This window comes from Theobroma cacao, chromosome 2 (genome assembly GCF_053813885.1).
Source record: "Theobroma cacao isolate CCN51 chromosome 2, ASM5381388v1, whole genome shotgun sequence".
In the NCBI taxonomy this organism is placed as follows: Eukaryota; Viridiplantae; Streptophyta; class Magnoliopsida; order Malvales; family Malvaceae; genus Theobroma; species Theobroma cacao.
The window spans coordinates 42983310-42999596 of NC_142640.1; the positions used below are offsets into that span (position 1 = coordinate 42983310).

The window sequence follows — 16287 nt, forward strand, 5'->3', positions numbered from 1 at the left end:
ATTCAATTTTATATTAACTTTACAGTAAATGTATTAAATCATCTTTAATTAATCCACTAATTTGGAAAAAAATTAGTGATAAGTAAATTGATTAAAAGATAAAAAAGGGAATAAATAAACAAAATGATGGTTTTTCTAGTATTTAAAGAAAAGGTAAAATACACAAATCCCCTCAAATTGTAATCATAATTACACGCGTGGGTCCATTAATCATAATTACACACGCGGGTCTATTAGTTTTCAAAATAAAAGAATATTTTTTATTAGACACATAAAACTAGCTTAGTCAACTGTTAATATTTTCGTTAATTTGATGACATGATATTATTCAAAAAATAATTTTACCCTTAATTAATTTTAAAAACTATCAAATTATAACTTTTTTTAAAAAATAACCCTCTCACTGGTTGGCCACCCCACAGTTGGATTTGACTAAAAGGCTAAATAGCGCTAGATTCGACCAGATCAGCCAAGGAAGCCCAAGGAGATGGGTGGCTTGTCGATGTAAAAGAGCCGTCGGTTGACTTGAGAAAAAAATTAATGAAAAAAAAAGGCATTTCAGATATTTTATGTTTAACATGTAATTATGATTAAAATTTAAGGGTGTTGGTATGTTTTATCCTTAAATTTGATTAATACAATTCTAACATCAATTACTTTTTCAAGAGTTATAATTAATAAAATCTTACATAACTAAAAACAAAAATGTATTTTATCCTTAAATTTGATTAATAGAATTCTAACATCAATTACTTTTTCAAGAGTTATAATGAATAAAATCTTACATAACTAAAAACAAAATGTATTTTATCCTTAAATTTGATTAACATAATTCTAACATTAGTTACTTTTTCAAGAGTTATAATTAATAAAATCTGATATAACTAAAAACAAAAGTATTGAATGAAAGAAAAAAGAGAAAAGATAAATAAGAGAAAGATTGTTGTAAAAGAAATAATAGAAACAGGAAGAAAAGAGAGATATTGAGAAAATGCTTTGCTTGGTATGAAAAATAGCTGTGATACAAAATAAGTGTGAGTGACCCCTTATTTATAGTTGAAGCCCTTTACATATCAATGGCTATTATAATCTCCTATTAAGATACATCTCTAAAATACATTATTTTCTTAATAAATCTTATATTATCACCTAGATAATATCCAGGTGTAGATAGAAAATTTATCACTTATCAAATTTACTCTAATTTGAATTGGTTTAATGTGATAATGTGATGTGTTATACCTATATTTCATGACAAGGATATACTTGTATTTTCATATAATATAGATAAATGAATATATATTGAACCAAATATGATAAGGTGGTTGTATTTTAATTTTACATTCGGTTCAATCCAAAAGCTTAGCTCCAATTCAACTCCACCAAGAAAGGATTCAAAGTTTTGACCAGCAATGCATCCCCAACGGCTCCAAGTAGTAAAACATAGAGATATTTGATATTCCTTTGACCTCCCTCGGCCAACCCTACCTGCCTTCCTTCCCCCATTCTCACTTTTGACACCCTTTTACCTCACACTTCCTCTTTATAGCCGTTGCACTCCCCTCTTTGTTCAGCCCCTAACACCAACGCAAAAATGAAAAAAACCCCTTCACTTTCAGCACAGCTTCACGAGAAACCTGACAAAGAACCGCCCCCACGAGCTTCACCTTCTTCTTCCAAATGTTCTCCAAGCCACTCTCTTCTTTCTTGCTCTTTGAAACGGAAAAGACCGCCTAAGATTGAGATCCCAAATGTCTTGCAAGAAATCCAAGCCAACACCCTGAAAGTTAAAGATGTTACCCCTCAAGATGACGCCGTTAGCTTCGGTGGGTTGGGTGTGGGTGTTTTCTCTGTCAAAGGCAAAAAGAAGTTCATGGAAGATACTCACAAGATCGTTTCTTGTTCGCATGGAAATTCAAACAAAGTAATGTTTGTAAACTGGTTGTTGTTATTTTCCTTCTTTATTGTAAAATTCTCAACATTTTTGCTTTTGCAGTGAGCTTCAATGAGCAAAATTTGTTTTTTTTTTTCTTGGTTGCTGATTTGTAGGCTTTTTTTGGCGTTTATGATGGACATGGAGGGAAAAAGGCTGCTGAATTTGTTGCAGAAAACTTGCACAACAATATTTTTAAGATGTTGAAGAATTGTGAAGGAAATGAGGAGAAGGAGGAGGCAGTTAAGGCTGGTTACCTCAAAACAGATGAGGAGTTCTTGAAGCAGGTAACAGCATTGTGCTTACTCTTTTTTTCATTTTTAATGTGATGTCTACGTTTCTTGTTTTCCTTACTTTGCACCTTAGTAGATATCAGTGGTTGGTTGAGTTTCTAAGGAGTTTCTGAGAAGGCGGAGGGGGTCGTGAGTGAGAAGAAGGATCAGGAAACCCGTGACTTTGTCCTTAAAAACTAAATAATACTAGTTAAACTTCTGAAGAATTGGTTCATTAGTTCCTTTGACTTCCAAACTCTTTGTTTATCGATGACCATCTTTATTCAAGTTGAAAGGTAATTGCTTAAAAATTTGTCTTGGTCCTTGGGGATTCTTTGTGCTCGGTCGACAAAAACTGCAATTAATTAGTATGAGGTTTGAGAACATGCCAAAATGGTTTAGTAGTTTGAGAATTGAAGGATGATGATTAATAAACATCAATTAACCTTTTTAGCTTTGAATTGAATTTCTTGCAGCCTTGGCTAAGGGTATTCTCATTAAAATTTGTTGTGTTAGATGCGATTGGTTTTGTTTTTACTATGCAGAATATGATGGTTGTAGCTTCAGTCTGATGTTAGTCATGAAAGACAATAGCTGAGACTTTTACCAATTAGGGATTTAAACTCCACATTGTCATGCGACACCATCTAGTCAATATTCTCATAATATTGCTGCTGAGTCTTGAGTGGTAAACCTTCATGAGTTGCAAGTAATTTAAGTACCTCTACAAGACACAGGATTTTTTGAGTCATTCACTTTCAGCTGAAACCCCTTTGAAGTATCACATCCCAAGCATCAGGTTTTGATAATTGCTAGGCTCTATGTGCAGAAAGAAGCAGGTTAGATCTGGCTAATACCTGTAGACCTTTTCTAAGATTGGAACATGTAAGGCACGTGTCTATGAACACAAACAAACATTGACTAGATGGTGTAACTGTCAGATCAATTGACTGATGAACTGTTCTAGGCTTATAAGAATCTGCCTTCATACTGATTATTTATTGGCTAGATAGGTAAATTATAGTTTAACAAATTTAAGGATCAGCCAGATAAAATCAGAAAATGAATGTGTTTGGCTGAGAATATGCAACATTGTACATAAAATCTAACCAGCAAGTTGAGTATTGTCTATGAGAGTATACCAACTGGGGCTTGAGTGAATTATAATTGAAACTACATTGGGCAAGTCCTTGTATATTTGCATGAGGAACCTGCTAAGAGGGCATCAGGGTGTCTGGCACAAAGATGTATCATTATGCTTACTAGAGATTTTTGTCTTTGTCTTTTTTATATTGCAGAAATACTTAATTAACTAGTTGGAACAATGCAGGATGTAGCCAGTGGTACCTGCTGTGTCACAGCAGTAATAGAAGGTGAGGACATTGTTGTGTCAAACTTGGGAGATTGCAGGGCTGTGTTGTATAGAGGAGGAGTAGCTGAAACGCTTACAACAGATCATAAAGCAGAACGAGAGGATGAAAGAAAAAGGATTGAGAATAAGGTGCCTTTTTTGTAATTTTTTTTCTCATCCAACCTAATATATAATCTTAAGTTAGGAGCTAAGTTTCTTTCTGACTCGTTCTATTGATGTTGGAGCATAGGGAGGATATGTTGAGTTTCACCGAGGAGCTTGGAGAGTTCATGGAATACTCTCTGTGTCTAGAAGTATTGGAGATGCCCATCTGAAGCACTGGGTACTGGCTGATCCTGACACGAAAATTCTTCAGTTGACTCCAGATATGGAGTTCCTTGTTTTGGCTTCTGATGGTCTTTGGGAAGAGGTAAGAAAAGAAATGCTTATTTGACAGAAAAAGCAGAGACTTATTCAAGCACAGGAGTTCCATGCGATGACTATACATAATTGTTTTTGAAAAACATTTTAGAATTCACTGCATTTAACATGTAACTAATTTTTTTTTACAGTACATTCCTGCAGTTGGTTTGGCTCTTCTGCTCAATGCATTTGTATGCCTTGTTTTTTCTTATTACGTAAACATTTCATCTTTTAGCGGATGGGATGGACTGCATAAGCACTTAACTGGAGAAAGGTAAAGATGGTCAATCAGTGAAACTGCACAGCATTTCCTCGGCTAGGTGGTGAAAATGTTAAGTGCAGAGAGGTTGCTTGAAATGTTTGTTTGATAGCATCTCTTTACTCTCCCCTTCCCCAAAACCAAGGCTTAATGTTATGTAGCTTTTTATCTGGGGAGCTATTAACTAATTCTGAATAAGCATTAGATGTTGCATAAGGGAAATTGTCTATGCTAGCTATTCTCTTTTATTTTGGTGCTACAGCATTGCTCTGTATTTACAGCATCATTAGCGAGGTCATGGTAAAAAACTAGATATTTGATCCATATTTCTGTTGAGGCAGTTGTAATTTGAATTACTTGATTGTTGAATTTGATCTCTGACTTTATCATCAGGTTAGCAGCCAGGAAGCTGTTGATATTGTGGCACGACTATTGTCTGGAAAACGACTGGGTGCTGCTGGAGGTCTTAGTAATGAACATGATGAGGATTTTGGCTGTGTGAATGTAAGTCCGTCAAAAATAAGAAGAGTTTCACTGGTTAAGCAGCAGAAGGAGACCAGTCAGTCACCAAGATACAAGAAGAACATTGATAGCTGGAAAGATAATGAAAGTCCGTCAAAAATAAGAAGAGTTTCACTGGTTAAGCAACAGAAGGAGACAAGTCAGTCACCAAAATACAATCAGAAGATTGATAGCTGGAAAGATAATGAAGATGACGTTGGTTGTGAAAATGGAAGTCCACCATCGAAGTTACGAAGAATTTCCTTGGTCAAGCGGATAAGCATGAAGCCTGAGTCTCCTAGTCAAGAAAACACCAGTTTTAAGAAGGGACCATCATCTGCTGGTCTTATGGCTGCTTGTAAGGAGCTCGCTAGCCTTGCTGTGAGTAGGGGTAGTTTAGATGATATCACCATCATGATAATTGATTTAAATCACTTCGGATGTAACGCTTAATCCTGCAGGTAGTGCAGCTGCTTTTCATTTTTAGTTATCATTGTACAAACTTAATGATGAGTATCATAATACCATGTAGCAGCAGATTTAGCAGACACATCGGTGTACACATTGACCTCCACATAGGAAAACGGAAACCCCGTCTTCGCAGCCTAGAAATTTGTGATGATAAGTTGCTGTCGAGTATTCCTTGCTTCCTACAAGGGCCAAAAATAGAACTCACGGAATCAGATTCCCACAATGATTTCCTGAATTTTGAGGATTTCCAGCCAGCAGCAATATTTGAGTTAACTAAAATATATATATATATATATAGTCACCAGAATAATCATGTTAATATTAACATTCCCTGCCTTCCCAGGATTGCCGTTGCCCAGGACGTCATTGCAATTTGACTGGCTATATATTGAGGATCAGAGTATTGAAAAGGATATTTGCCCCAAATACAATCAGTTCTCCAAGAGTATACACATTGATTTATATAAATAAAAAGGGTAAATTAATTTGAAGAGAATAATGGAAGGAGATGTCTAGCCGTATTCCTTGTTGTCAGACAAATGTGATTGTAATTGAGTGGAAGAATATTTCCTTCCCAGGAGATGTTTGACCTTCGGTGGGCCATTAAGGGCAATCATTAGAAGCTACAATATAGTGATGAGACAGGGTGACTGGAGGTCAGAGGCTGGAGTCCTGTTTACAGCAAGAAGCCACGCCACAAACTTTTAATCTAGGACGACAAGGTCATGCTACTAATGGTCCTTACCAGGACACAATATCTTCTAGCAACTAGTAATACGTATCTGAAGGGCATAAGCCTCAATTAATATAATGCGATGCTTTTCCCAGTGAAAAAAGCTGAGTTTCTGCTTTTGGATTAAAATTCATTTTAGATGTCAATTGGGCGTGGTTGAAACATGAATGAAATGAATCACAACAGAAAGGTTATTCCTGCTCCATCAGTTTTTATCTGAACAACAGTTGCCAGAAATAAAGTTCCATGCTTGCGTTAATAGAATTACTCAATATTGCTTTATCCGGCCTATCTGTACTACCAAATGCTTTTACAGTTTTACTCGTCGTAAGCCAAAAATGGAGAAAGTGACCTACTGAAAAGCCCAGATTTGTTAAGGGTTTTTTTTTTCTGAAAAATAAGTTTTGGTAAATGTCAGCTATGTCTGATGATGCTTACTTTTCTCCTACTAAATCTCTAAACTTATATTAAAAGCTTAAACACTGAAATAAGCAAAAGGGTGTATATATATATATATATATAGGGGAACATTGTAGTAATTTCAAGATTCTTTTCACATAACTATTTAACTTCACTTTGTTCCCTTTTCACCCCCACCCACATGCTCCAATGAAGTCATGACTTTCTTTGTGTACCACACTTTCACATAGCTTCAATCTTCAGTACGGTCGAAAGATGTTTGTCTGCTTTTTACCTTGCATGAAAAAGATAATTTACTCCAGATAAAAAAGCTCATCCTCTATTGAAGCCAAGCTACTTTGAAGAGGGGAAAAAGGTGAGTTTGTTGAAAACAGAAATAAAAGGGAGAAAAAGACTAAAACCTTATGGGGCTTGCGTACGATGCATTAAATGTAAGATATGCTCCTCTCTCTCTTTCTCCCATACCTTACATGGTGACAATCCTTAAGCCTCCGGCTGTACATCTCTAAACCCAATCTTACAGGTGAGATCTTGAGCCATATTTTTCATTTACTTTTATATAAACCAAATAACCAATCAGTCTTCTTAATTTATTTCATCGGACAGACAATCGATCTAGAATCATGCATGATTCAATAGGAATTCCTGCTTGCTTTACATCTAGTGATCAGAGGCAAGCTGATGAGCCAGCCAGCGTAGGCAGATCAGGCCAGAGCGTTTTTATGTCAGTATATCGAACAAAGCTTGCCGGTCAGTGCCGCTTGATTACTGTTACATGGTGCAGGAATTTGTTACTACATGGTCTATCTGTTTCTGTTCAAGGACCTGACGGGGACGAGCATTATAGGTGCAAAGTTGAGCTGAAGCCATGGTATTTCTGGAGAAAACAAGGCTCCAAGCATTTTATTGTTGATGGTAGGACTGTTGATGTGGTTTGGGACCTCAAGGCCGCAAAATTCAATGGTGAGACCGAGCCGCGATCAGATTACTATGTTGCCATCGTTTGTGAAGATGAGGTGGTTTTACTTCTTGGTGATCAAAAGAAAGACGCTTATAGAAAGACAGGTTGCAGGCCATCTCTTATTGAACCGATGTTAGTCTCCAGGAGGGAACATATATTTGGTAAGAGGAAGTTCTCCACAAGGGTTAAGTTTAATGACAAGGGAACCTTTCATGATATCTCAGTCGAATGCAACAATTGCATCAGCAGCAACAGCAGCTCTGATGGGTTTGATCCAGTATTGGAGATAAGAGTAGATGGGAAAGTAGCGATTCAGGTTAAGCACCTCCAGTGGAAATTTAGAGGCAATGAGTCCATTAATGTGGGAAAAAGTGGAGTAGAAGTTTTCTGGGATGTTCACGATTGGCTCTTTGGTTCTGGGCCAAGGCATGGTCTTTTCATATTTAACCCAATTCCATCATCTTCTGTATCGCCATCATCAATATCAGCTCCATCATCCCCTCCAACATCATCATGGACATCGATGCCTGTGTCAAATCAGGAAGTGAATTCTGCATCAGGAGATTATGATAATGCAGCGGGTTCCTCCAAGTTCTGCTTATTTCTATATGCCTGGAAGGTGGAATGAAAATTGTACAGTGCATGGCACATGAGTGGTTCCTTCATACATCATCATTACTATATCATCAACATCATCATCATCATTCATGCATCATTTCCTGTGAATTAAAAGCCGGTCAAACTGATTGAGCTCCCATATTCAAATAGAGAAAAATGAAGGATTAGGCTTTGGTTACCAACATAAGGGCCCAAAGAAAGCTGGAAGATGGCACTGCTGGACAGGATTGGACAGGCCAGATTGGACGACCTTGGAAGTTTTCCAATAATTCTCCAATCTCCAGTACCAATCAAGACTTTGAAATGGTTTTGTAATGTAGTTCATATAGATATATATTTGAAATATATTGCGTGTGGCAACAGGGGGTCAACAGTGTTTATAATGATGTATGAATCCGGCAAAAACAGCTGATATGTAGGATGATATTATGCAGTTGATGGTGATTGAATCACCAATTGGCAAGAGCCCGTGCATACGCATGCGTTTAGTGGAAATGGAAGCTGTTGGTTTTCTCTCTTTTTCAATAAATGGTTGTTGTAGCTTTACATGTGATTTATGGTTACAAGTTTGGAAAGTTATATTAACTAAGTAATTTGATCATGTTTTACTGTTGTGTATATTCACATATACATGTGCCTGTGTCATGTATATATTACCACATGTGAACATGTGTGCATATCGGCACATGTACATGTACATTTGGTTGATCAAACAAAGCAATAGAAACAGAAGAAAAGAAAAAGGAGCATGCATGCGCAGCAGCATCTGCACATGTACATGTATATGTGGTTGATCAAACAAAGCAATAGAAACAGAAGAAAAGAAAAAGGAGAGTGGAGGCTGGCCCATTAACAGCTTGCATGTCACGCGCCATTGTGCAACCTAAAGAGAGGACTTATAAGGAGTTACTATTTTTGGGCCTGGTGGTGGACCAGGCACATAAAAGTTAGGTTCTTCTTACTAGCCAGAAGCAGGCCCAGTAACAAGCCTCCTGGCTCCTACCATGCTGTGGCCTGTGGCTCTTGGCTCTGCAAAAAAGTTGTTTGTTGCCCTTCTTTTTTAAAAGTTTCTTTACAAGATAAAAAGGCATAGTCACATTGGAGAACGATTTCCAGTGAATGGGTTGAGTGGTCCATACTTCCAAAGGCCATTTTCTATGTAATTATTAGTTGCTCTAAATATGCGCCATTGGAGCAATCAATTTTTTCTCCACATGATCTCCTGAATTTTACATATCAATATTACACTTAATAATTTTATATACGATACAATAATACCATACAAAGACGATACGAATTTGAATTGAAGTCTAGGTTCAGGTGTAGGTTTAATAAATATAAGTAACCCAGCCCTTGAATACCTTTATCCTGCCACCTAGCATACCATAGATGATAGCCAGTCTCAAGATCAAATTGCCCCTCTCCTGCTCAGTTTCAGTTCCCCCCACTTAATTTTATCAAATCTAGACTTGCTAATTTTGTATATTATACCATAATATAATATGAATACGATACTAATTTAAGTGAATTTGAATTTAGGTTAATCGTGTTTCGTGTATTAATCGTGTTAATATAATTAAGACACAAATAAATTATGTCTTAACCATGTTAAACTCATTTAACCCGTTTAAGATACATTTAAGACACAATGTTGTTATTTTGTACTTATAACTTGTAATCCATTTATTACTCATTTATTTAATTGTGTAGATAAGTTTATTATAAGGGTAAAACCTATTTATTGATCTACATAAATATTAATATTTTTTCTTTTAATAGTAAAAATATTTTTTAATATTTTTATGATAATTAAAATTTATTGATATTAAATTTTTTATATTTGGTAAATATTATGATATTTATAATTTTTTGTTGTAAATTTGAATAATAAAATCATATTTTACTTGTACATATTTCAATTTAATCATTTTAATTGTGTTAATCATATCATTAATCAAATCAATCGTGTAAACATATCATAAATCATATAAATTTTAATCTTGTTAATCGTATAAAATATCATTGACACGTTTAATAAATATATTAATTGTGTCGTGTCTTGTTACAAATTTACTAAATGTATATGTCTACATATTTAAAATTTTGACACGATTAATTTTCGTGTCAAATTTATATTTATCTGTATAACTATTAATACCTTATGTTTATCTGACATGATTAAGACACATATACACAAATGACCAGATCTAATCAAATTAAATGGCTTCATCTCTTTGCTTACATTCCAATCAAATGAAAAGGCTGCATCTCTTTGCTCACATTTAAAAAAGAGAAATGAGCATCCAGGTACATCACCGAAGGCTTTAAACGGAGAAAGCTAATAAATCAAAAGTCATGCGAGTAATTATCCTAATTTGATGATTGAAATTTTACGAGCCAAGGGTGAAAGTTTCAATTACTCATAAATAATGTTGTTCCTTTTTTGTGTGTCTGAAAACAGAGACCTAGTAGGAAAATGATATCAAGTGATTCAGTGGTCCTGCCTGTTACAAGCTATTCTCAGAGGAAGCGGTTGGTCTGAAAAGGATCCATTGGCGATTTGCTCGAATATCCACTTGTTAGCTGCCTCTGTCAAATGAGTCCCATCCCAGTTAATCCCACTGACAAATATTTACATGAATTCGCTACCAACATCTCTTTGCCATTCACTGTAATCGTGTCACCACAATGTACGAACCTGTTATGGTTATACTTCCCACCATGACCACAACAAGCCACAAGAGGATGCTCAAATCCTGTGAACCACCAAAGAAGAAACGCCAAACTCAATAAGAAACATAAAATACTGTGACCAAAAACTTTTCATGGAAAGAGTACCAAGTTTTTTGGCTTGGCTGATGAGAGTATACTTCACGGTGTAGACATCGACATATGTAATTGCAGCCAAAGGGAGTTCATTCCTTTAATTGGCGCACCACTCTTTTCAGTCCCCCGTTGAAATCATTGAACGGATTGGCGCAACCAAATTTGTCTACTTGGCCTGCATGGACCGGAAAGTGGTCTAGAACATAAGGCAGGCAGCCTACAGGTCCTGTGTAGTGTATCCAAAATGTTCTTCCTCCTTGATAATATAAACCTGCATCGCCACTTGCATCATTGTCATCAACTTTTAACGTTTCCATACTAGCATATGCTTGAGGAGAAATAGCTAATTGTCTTTCCTTGATAGTTTGGTTAAAGAGAGATTTGAACTAGAGTCATCTTAATTTTCTGAAAGAAAGAGGCGTGGTAACCACTCAAACTTTCTTATATTAATTACCTTAAGAATAGAGGAAAACTGGGTCAGTAGGTATGGAACGTATGCCTTGACTACTTGTGTTGTCAAATTAAGTTTGTAGCCGGCGGTGAGATCCTTTTGACCAATGTCAAAGGTGTACAATGCTCGGGGTAAATAATCCTCCTTTGGCAGCAATTTCTCAATTGCCGCGCTCTGCCATGTGAGATTATAAAATGATTGCGATATTGTCAATTCCAGGATTGTTCAATTAACTATACAACAAAGAGATTAGTATATAGAAAAGCGTTTGCACCTTGTTTATTAAAAATCTGAGATCTTCTCCCAGTGAAATTGGATTAAAAGCAGTTTGCCTAATAGTTGCTCCAGCAACCGCAAAATTGGCTCCATGGCTAAAATTTGTGCCGACTGAGGCCAGATAGGCGTTAAGATCAGGTGGTCCTAAGCTTTCAACCGAAAAACAAAGGAAATTAAGTAGTATCTGCATGATGTCAATTGCAAGTTCTTCAAGTCCCAAATTCTTTAAACGAAATGGACCATAAGATGATATCACTTTTTAGTGGACCACCCACGTAAAAAGTGTGTCTGTGTTTCTTTTTTCCCCAACTTTGTGAAACCTCTTCTTGTGATTTGGCAGTACCAGAAATATGTGTTTGTCACATCGAAGTAACATAGATAACACGATTTGAGTAAAGAGTGAAACTTAAATTTACCAATGAAATCAATCAACAAGCGCCCATCACAGTCTCGACCGGCCGGAGCATGGATATGGGTTAGTCGGTTTGGGGGAGGGGTTGATCGGAATGCTACAGAGAGACCGCCAGTGTCAGAATTTGAGTCACCAAAGTTGAAAATGGCTGGAAAACTGCAAGGGGATAAAGAAGTGCTAGGACATGGCAGCCATGAGACTGATGCTAGAAGCAGAAGCACCGCACCAAGAAAATAAATGGTTTGAAGTTATAGAGGCCCATTGGGACAGAGAACTTTCTTTTATTTACTCGTCTAAGTACAAGCAAAATACTTAGTAACTTTAAATGTTAAAAAAAAAATTTCAAGTTTCTCTAAATCTAGTAGTGCAAGGACCACGTTCAAAATTGATACTATTTCAGGTTAATATCGTTTCTGTAGCTGGGTAGGTTCATTACTATTACTAGGCTAGAAGTTAGGCAAGTTTGAGGCGTCTGACAATCATGGGTGCACTGGACAAATGAGCTGGAACAATTGATTGCATAGTTATTAATATTATACTATATATTGTAGAAGGAGAAAAAAATTATTAGCCAATTACGTGTCATCACGTAGATTTAATGATGTCATAACTATGTAATTAATTATAAAATAATTAATTTATTGGTTGGATTATTTTAAAGACATATAGTTAAACCAATTCTCTTATTGATATATATTTATCCCTTGAGATAATTTAAAAATAATATTTAAATTGGACCAATCAAAAAATTAGTTATTGGTCATTCAATTTATCTCTAAATAAATCAAGATAATTTAAAGATAATATTTATATTTTTGACCAATCAAAAAATTAGTTATTGGTCATCCAATTTATCTCTAAACAAATCAAGATAATTTAGAGATAATATTCATATTTTTGACCAATCAAAAATTAGTTATTGGTCATTCAATTTATCTCTAAATAAATCAAAATAATTTAGAGATAATATTTATATTTTGACCAATCAAAATTTAATTATTGGTCATTTAATTTATCTCTAATAATTATATTAATTTAAAGATAAAACTCAAATTGGATTATTTAATTTATCTCTAATAAATTGAGATAATTTAGAAAAATTTAATTATTGGTCATTTAATTTATCTCTAATAATTATATTAATTTAAAGATAAAACTCAAATTGGATTATTTAATTTATCTCTAATAAATTGAGATAATTTAGAGATAATACCTAACTTCGGCCAATCAAAATTCAAGGACTCAAGGTTCGGTCAATCAAAAGACTTTTAATGAGTCATCATGATTTATCTCTAAATAAATTAAAATAATTTAGAGATAATTCAAAGAGATTACATTCTCATCAAAGTCTCTTACCAAACATTATAAATAGGGGGTTCCCCCTAGCCATTTTCATTCATTCAGAGGCATTTGAAGATTGGGAGCATTTGAAGATTGAGAGCATTTTAGAGATCAAGAAGAATAGAAGATTTTTGAAGTGAAGATCAAGCAACAACGAAGTTTGTGATCAAGTGGCAACGAAGTTCGTGATCAAGATATCAAGCGAAGTTCGTGATCAAGATTAAGTCGTGAAGACCCTTGAAGCGAAGATCAAGTGTTGGTGATCAAGACTAAGTCGTGAAGACCCTTGACGCGAAGATCAAGTGTTCGTGATCAAGATTAAGTCGTGAAGGCCCTTGAAGCGAAGATCAAGTGTTCGTGATCAAAACTAAGTCGTGAAGACCCTTGACGCGAAGATCAAGCACGTTCGTGATCAAGACTAAGTCCAAGTTTGCGACTCTTGAAGATAAATTGAAGAAATTAATCAGAGGAATTTCTAGAGATCATCACTCACTTCATCAAATTTTTGTATTTGTCTCATAATTTTTAAGTCAAGAAATTTCGACGAAAAATTTGTGTGTACAAATTTCTGGCACACCTAGTGGGACTATCTCTGCCTTTCATCTTCTTTTTTCAAGCAAATCTCCAAATATCTCTAAGTTGCAATGGCTCCTAAGAAGAATCTCGCCAACAAACCTACTGTCAAGCCTACTAGAGCGAATCCTGCATTCTTTCCAACCTCATCATCAAGTACAGATGTTCCAACACATCCATATGGTACTCGGAGAAAGACAGAAGCTCTTACTAAATTGTATGAGCAAACTCTCCAAGTCCTTAACCAAAATCTTGTGTATGATGTTTCTTCCCCAAGTTCCGAAGAAGTCCCTACCATGCAACTTGCTTCCTCTAAAGGATCAAGTACCAATCAACTCAAGGAATATGATGGCTACTCAAGCAGTAGCTCTGTTTCATCATCCCTTCACCAAAGCTCTTCGTCAAAAGTCGATTCTGGAATGATGGTTGCCATGACCACTGGAACAACATCTCTAGAAGAACAAGTAGCGCTTCTTGCGAAGACTGTGAAATCTCTGACAACAAGCATCAGAGAAAAGGATGAACAAATTGCCTCAATAATGGCAAAAAATTAGTAGCCTTACTGGAAAGGCACCAATGGATCTTGGTCAAATCAACGCCAAGATAATGAGGAGAATTCCACTACGGGGAAAATAATCTCCAACAAAAATCTAATGAAGCAGTCACCAATCAATTGAAGGAACTCATCAAAGAAGCCATCAAGGAACAGGTGGAAAGTGTCACTCAACCTTCATACACATATGCCAAGCCATATTCTCAAAGGATTGATCGCATGAGGATGCCACCAAACTAGCAGCCACCAAAGTTTCAACAATTTGATGGTAAAGGAAATCCTCGTCAACATGTTGCACACTTCATAGAAACTTGTAACAACGTTGGCACTTATGGTGATCTTATGGTGAAACAGTTTGTTCGCTCTTTAAAGGGCAATGCTTTCGATTGGTACACAGACTTAGAGCCTGGGATGATTGATAATTGAGAGCAATTAGAACGTGAGTTCCTTAATCGCTTCTATAGCACTTGACGTGCGGTGAGTATGATTGAACTTACAAGTTTGCGCCAATGGAAAGATGAGCCTGTGATTGATTATATCCATAGGTGGAGAAATCTCAGTCTTAATTACAAAGAGCGATTGTCTGAGTCCTCAGCTCTTGATATGTGCATCCAAGGGATGAATTGGGGGTTACGCTATATTCTTCAAGGCATTAAGCCTAAAACTTTTGAGGAATTAGCTACTCGCGCTCATGACATGGAATTAAGCATGTCAGCTGTTGGAAATCAAGGACCTCCAATGCAAGAGCCAAGGAAAGGTAAGCAAGATCTCCGCAAAGGGGGCAAAGCTTTGGCAGATAAGGGTGAAGGAAAACAGTCTATGACTGTAAATACCAAGCCTATCAAAGTGAATGCCAATTCAAAGAAAACCCAAGAAACAAAGCCTAGTCCCTCACAAGATAAAAAGAAAGTATCTTTGAAAGAAAGACAAGAGAAAAAGTATACTTTCCCTGACTCAGATATCGCAGGAATGTTGGAAGAACTTTTGAAAGCTAAGCTCATCCAATTGCCAAAGATGAAGCGACCGGAAGAAGTTGATCAAGTAAATGATTCCAACTATTGCAAGTACCATCGTTTAATTGGTCACCCCATTGAAAAATGTTTTGTCTTAAAAGACAAAATCATGGGTTATACCAAGATGGGAAAATTAAGTTTGAAGAAGAAATGGCTATAGCAAATGTAGCATCAACAACAAGCATGCTTTCTCCATTTAATGTGTGGAGCAAGATAAAGTTCGGATCTTTCGACTATGTAATGTTGACTCCGAACGTAAAAGAAACATCAAATCCTCAAGATGATGGGGGCAAAGCTTGTGGCTTTACAAGTAAGGATCCAGACAATGAAGGATGGATCCTAGTTACTCATCAGAGAAAAGGAAAGAAAAGTCTTCCCAAGGACATGCAAGCGCCAAAAAGATCCAAAATGGTGAAACAGCCATCTAGGAAGATGATGCTAAAAACAATGCCAAGAAAAATAAGTATAGGCAAGTGTGAAAATTTGATGGTGCAAAAGCCTAGACGACCAATCACTTTGAATAATTTCATGCCAATGCAATTCAAAAATCAAAATCCAATTCCCACATCATGTTTCCAAATCGATGAAGATGTTAGGAATGAAGAAAAAATTAAGTTCAATTCTAATTCCTCTTATGGTGCAGAAATTACATTTTCTGACGAAGACTTATTGTTGGGGTCTACCCCTCATAATCGACCTCTTTTTGTTCAGGGATATAGTCGTGAACAAAAGATCAATCGAATCCAAATAGATGATGGATCTGCTGTCAACTTACTCCCACTAAAAATAATGAAAGAGCTTGGGATTCCTCTTGATGAATTATCGAAAAGTCGCTTGATGATCCAAGGTTTTAATCTTGAAGGGCAAAGAGCTATAGGAAAAGTTAGACTTCAACTTTTC

The 16287-nt window shown here is 36.0% G+C and overlaps 2 protein-coding genes and 1 pseudogene across 2 annotated transcripts; 2 read left to right on the plus strand and 1 right to left on the minus strand.

Annotated features, from left to right (window-relative positions):
- Positions 1 to 1393: 1393 nt before the first annotated feature.
- LOC18609582 (Protein phosphatase 2C family protein) lies at positions 1394 to 5289 on the plus strand. The gene is made up of 5 exons (XM_007044764.3): positions 1394 to 1924; positions 2050 to 2220; positions 3536 to 3706; positions 3807 to 3986; positions 4632 to 5289. Exons 1-5 carry the CDS (start codon positions 1595 to 1597, stop codon positions 5190 to 5192), a joined length of 1413 nt encoding a protein of 470 aa, XP_007044826.3. The 5' UTR covers positions 1394 to 1594; the 3' UTR covers positions 5193 to 5289.
- A 1183-nt stretch (positions 5290 to 6472) lies between these two features.
- On the plus strand, positions 6473 to 8488 carry LOC148764301 (uncharacterized). The gene is made up of 2 exons (XM_088803884.1): positions 6473 to 6886; positions 6970 to 8488. The coding sequence occupies exon 2, from the start codon at positions 6987 to 6989 to the stop codon at positions 7950 to 7952; it is 966 nt and encodes a 321-aa protein (XP_088660010.1). The 5' UTR covers positions 6473 to 6886; positions 6970 to 6986; the 3' UTR covers positions 7953 to 8488.
- Positions 8489 to 10433: 1945 nt separating this feature from the next.
- Positions 10434 to 12493, minus strand: LOC18609584 (GDSL esterase/lipase At3g26430-like; annotated as a pseudogene).
- Positions 12494 to 16287: the final 3794 nt, after the last annotated feature.

Bases quoted from the DNA above. Each gene is read 5' to 3' on its own strand.
- LOC18609582 (XM_007044764.3), top strand. From the start codon at position 1,595: ATGAAAAAAACCCCTTCACTTTCAGCACAGCTTCACGAGAAACCTGAC. The intron at 1,925-2,049 runs GTAATGTTTGTA...GCTGATTTGTAG, and splicing joins CGCATGGAAATTCAAACAAA to GCTTTTTTTGGCGTTTATGA. The intron at 2,221-3,535 runs GTAACAGCATTG...GGAACAATGCAG, and splicing joins ATGAGGAGTTCTTGAAGCAG to GATGTAGCCAGTGGTACCTG.
- LOC148764301 (XM_088803884.1), top strand. From the start codon at position 6,987: ATGCATGATTCAATAGGAATTCCTGCTTGCTTTACATCTAGTGATCAG.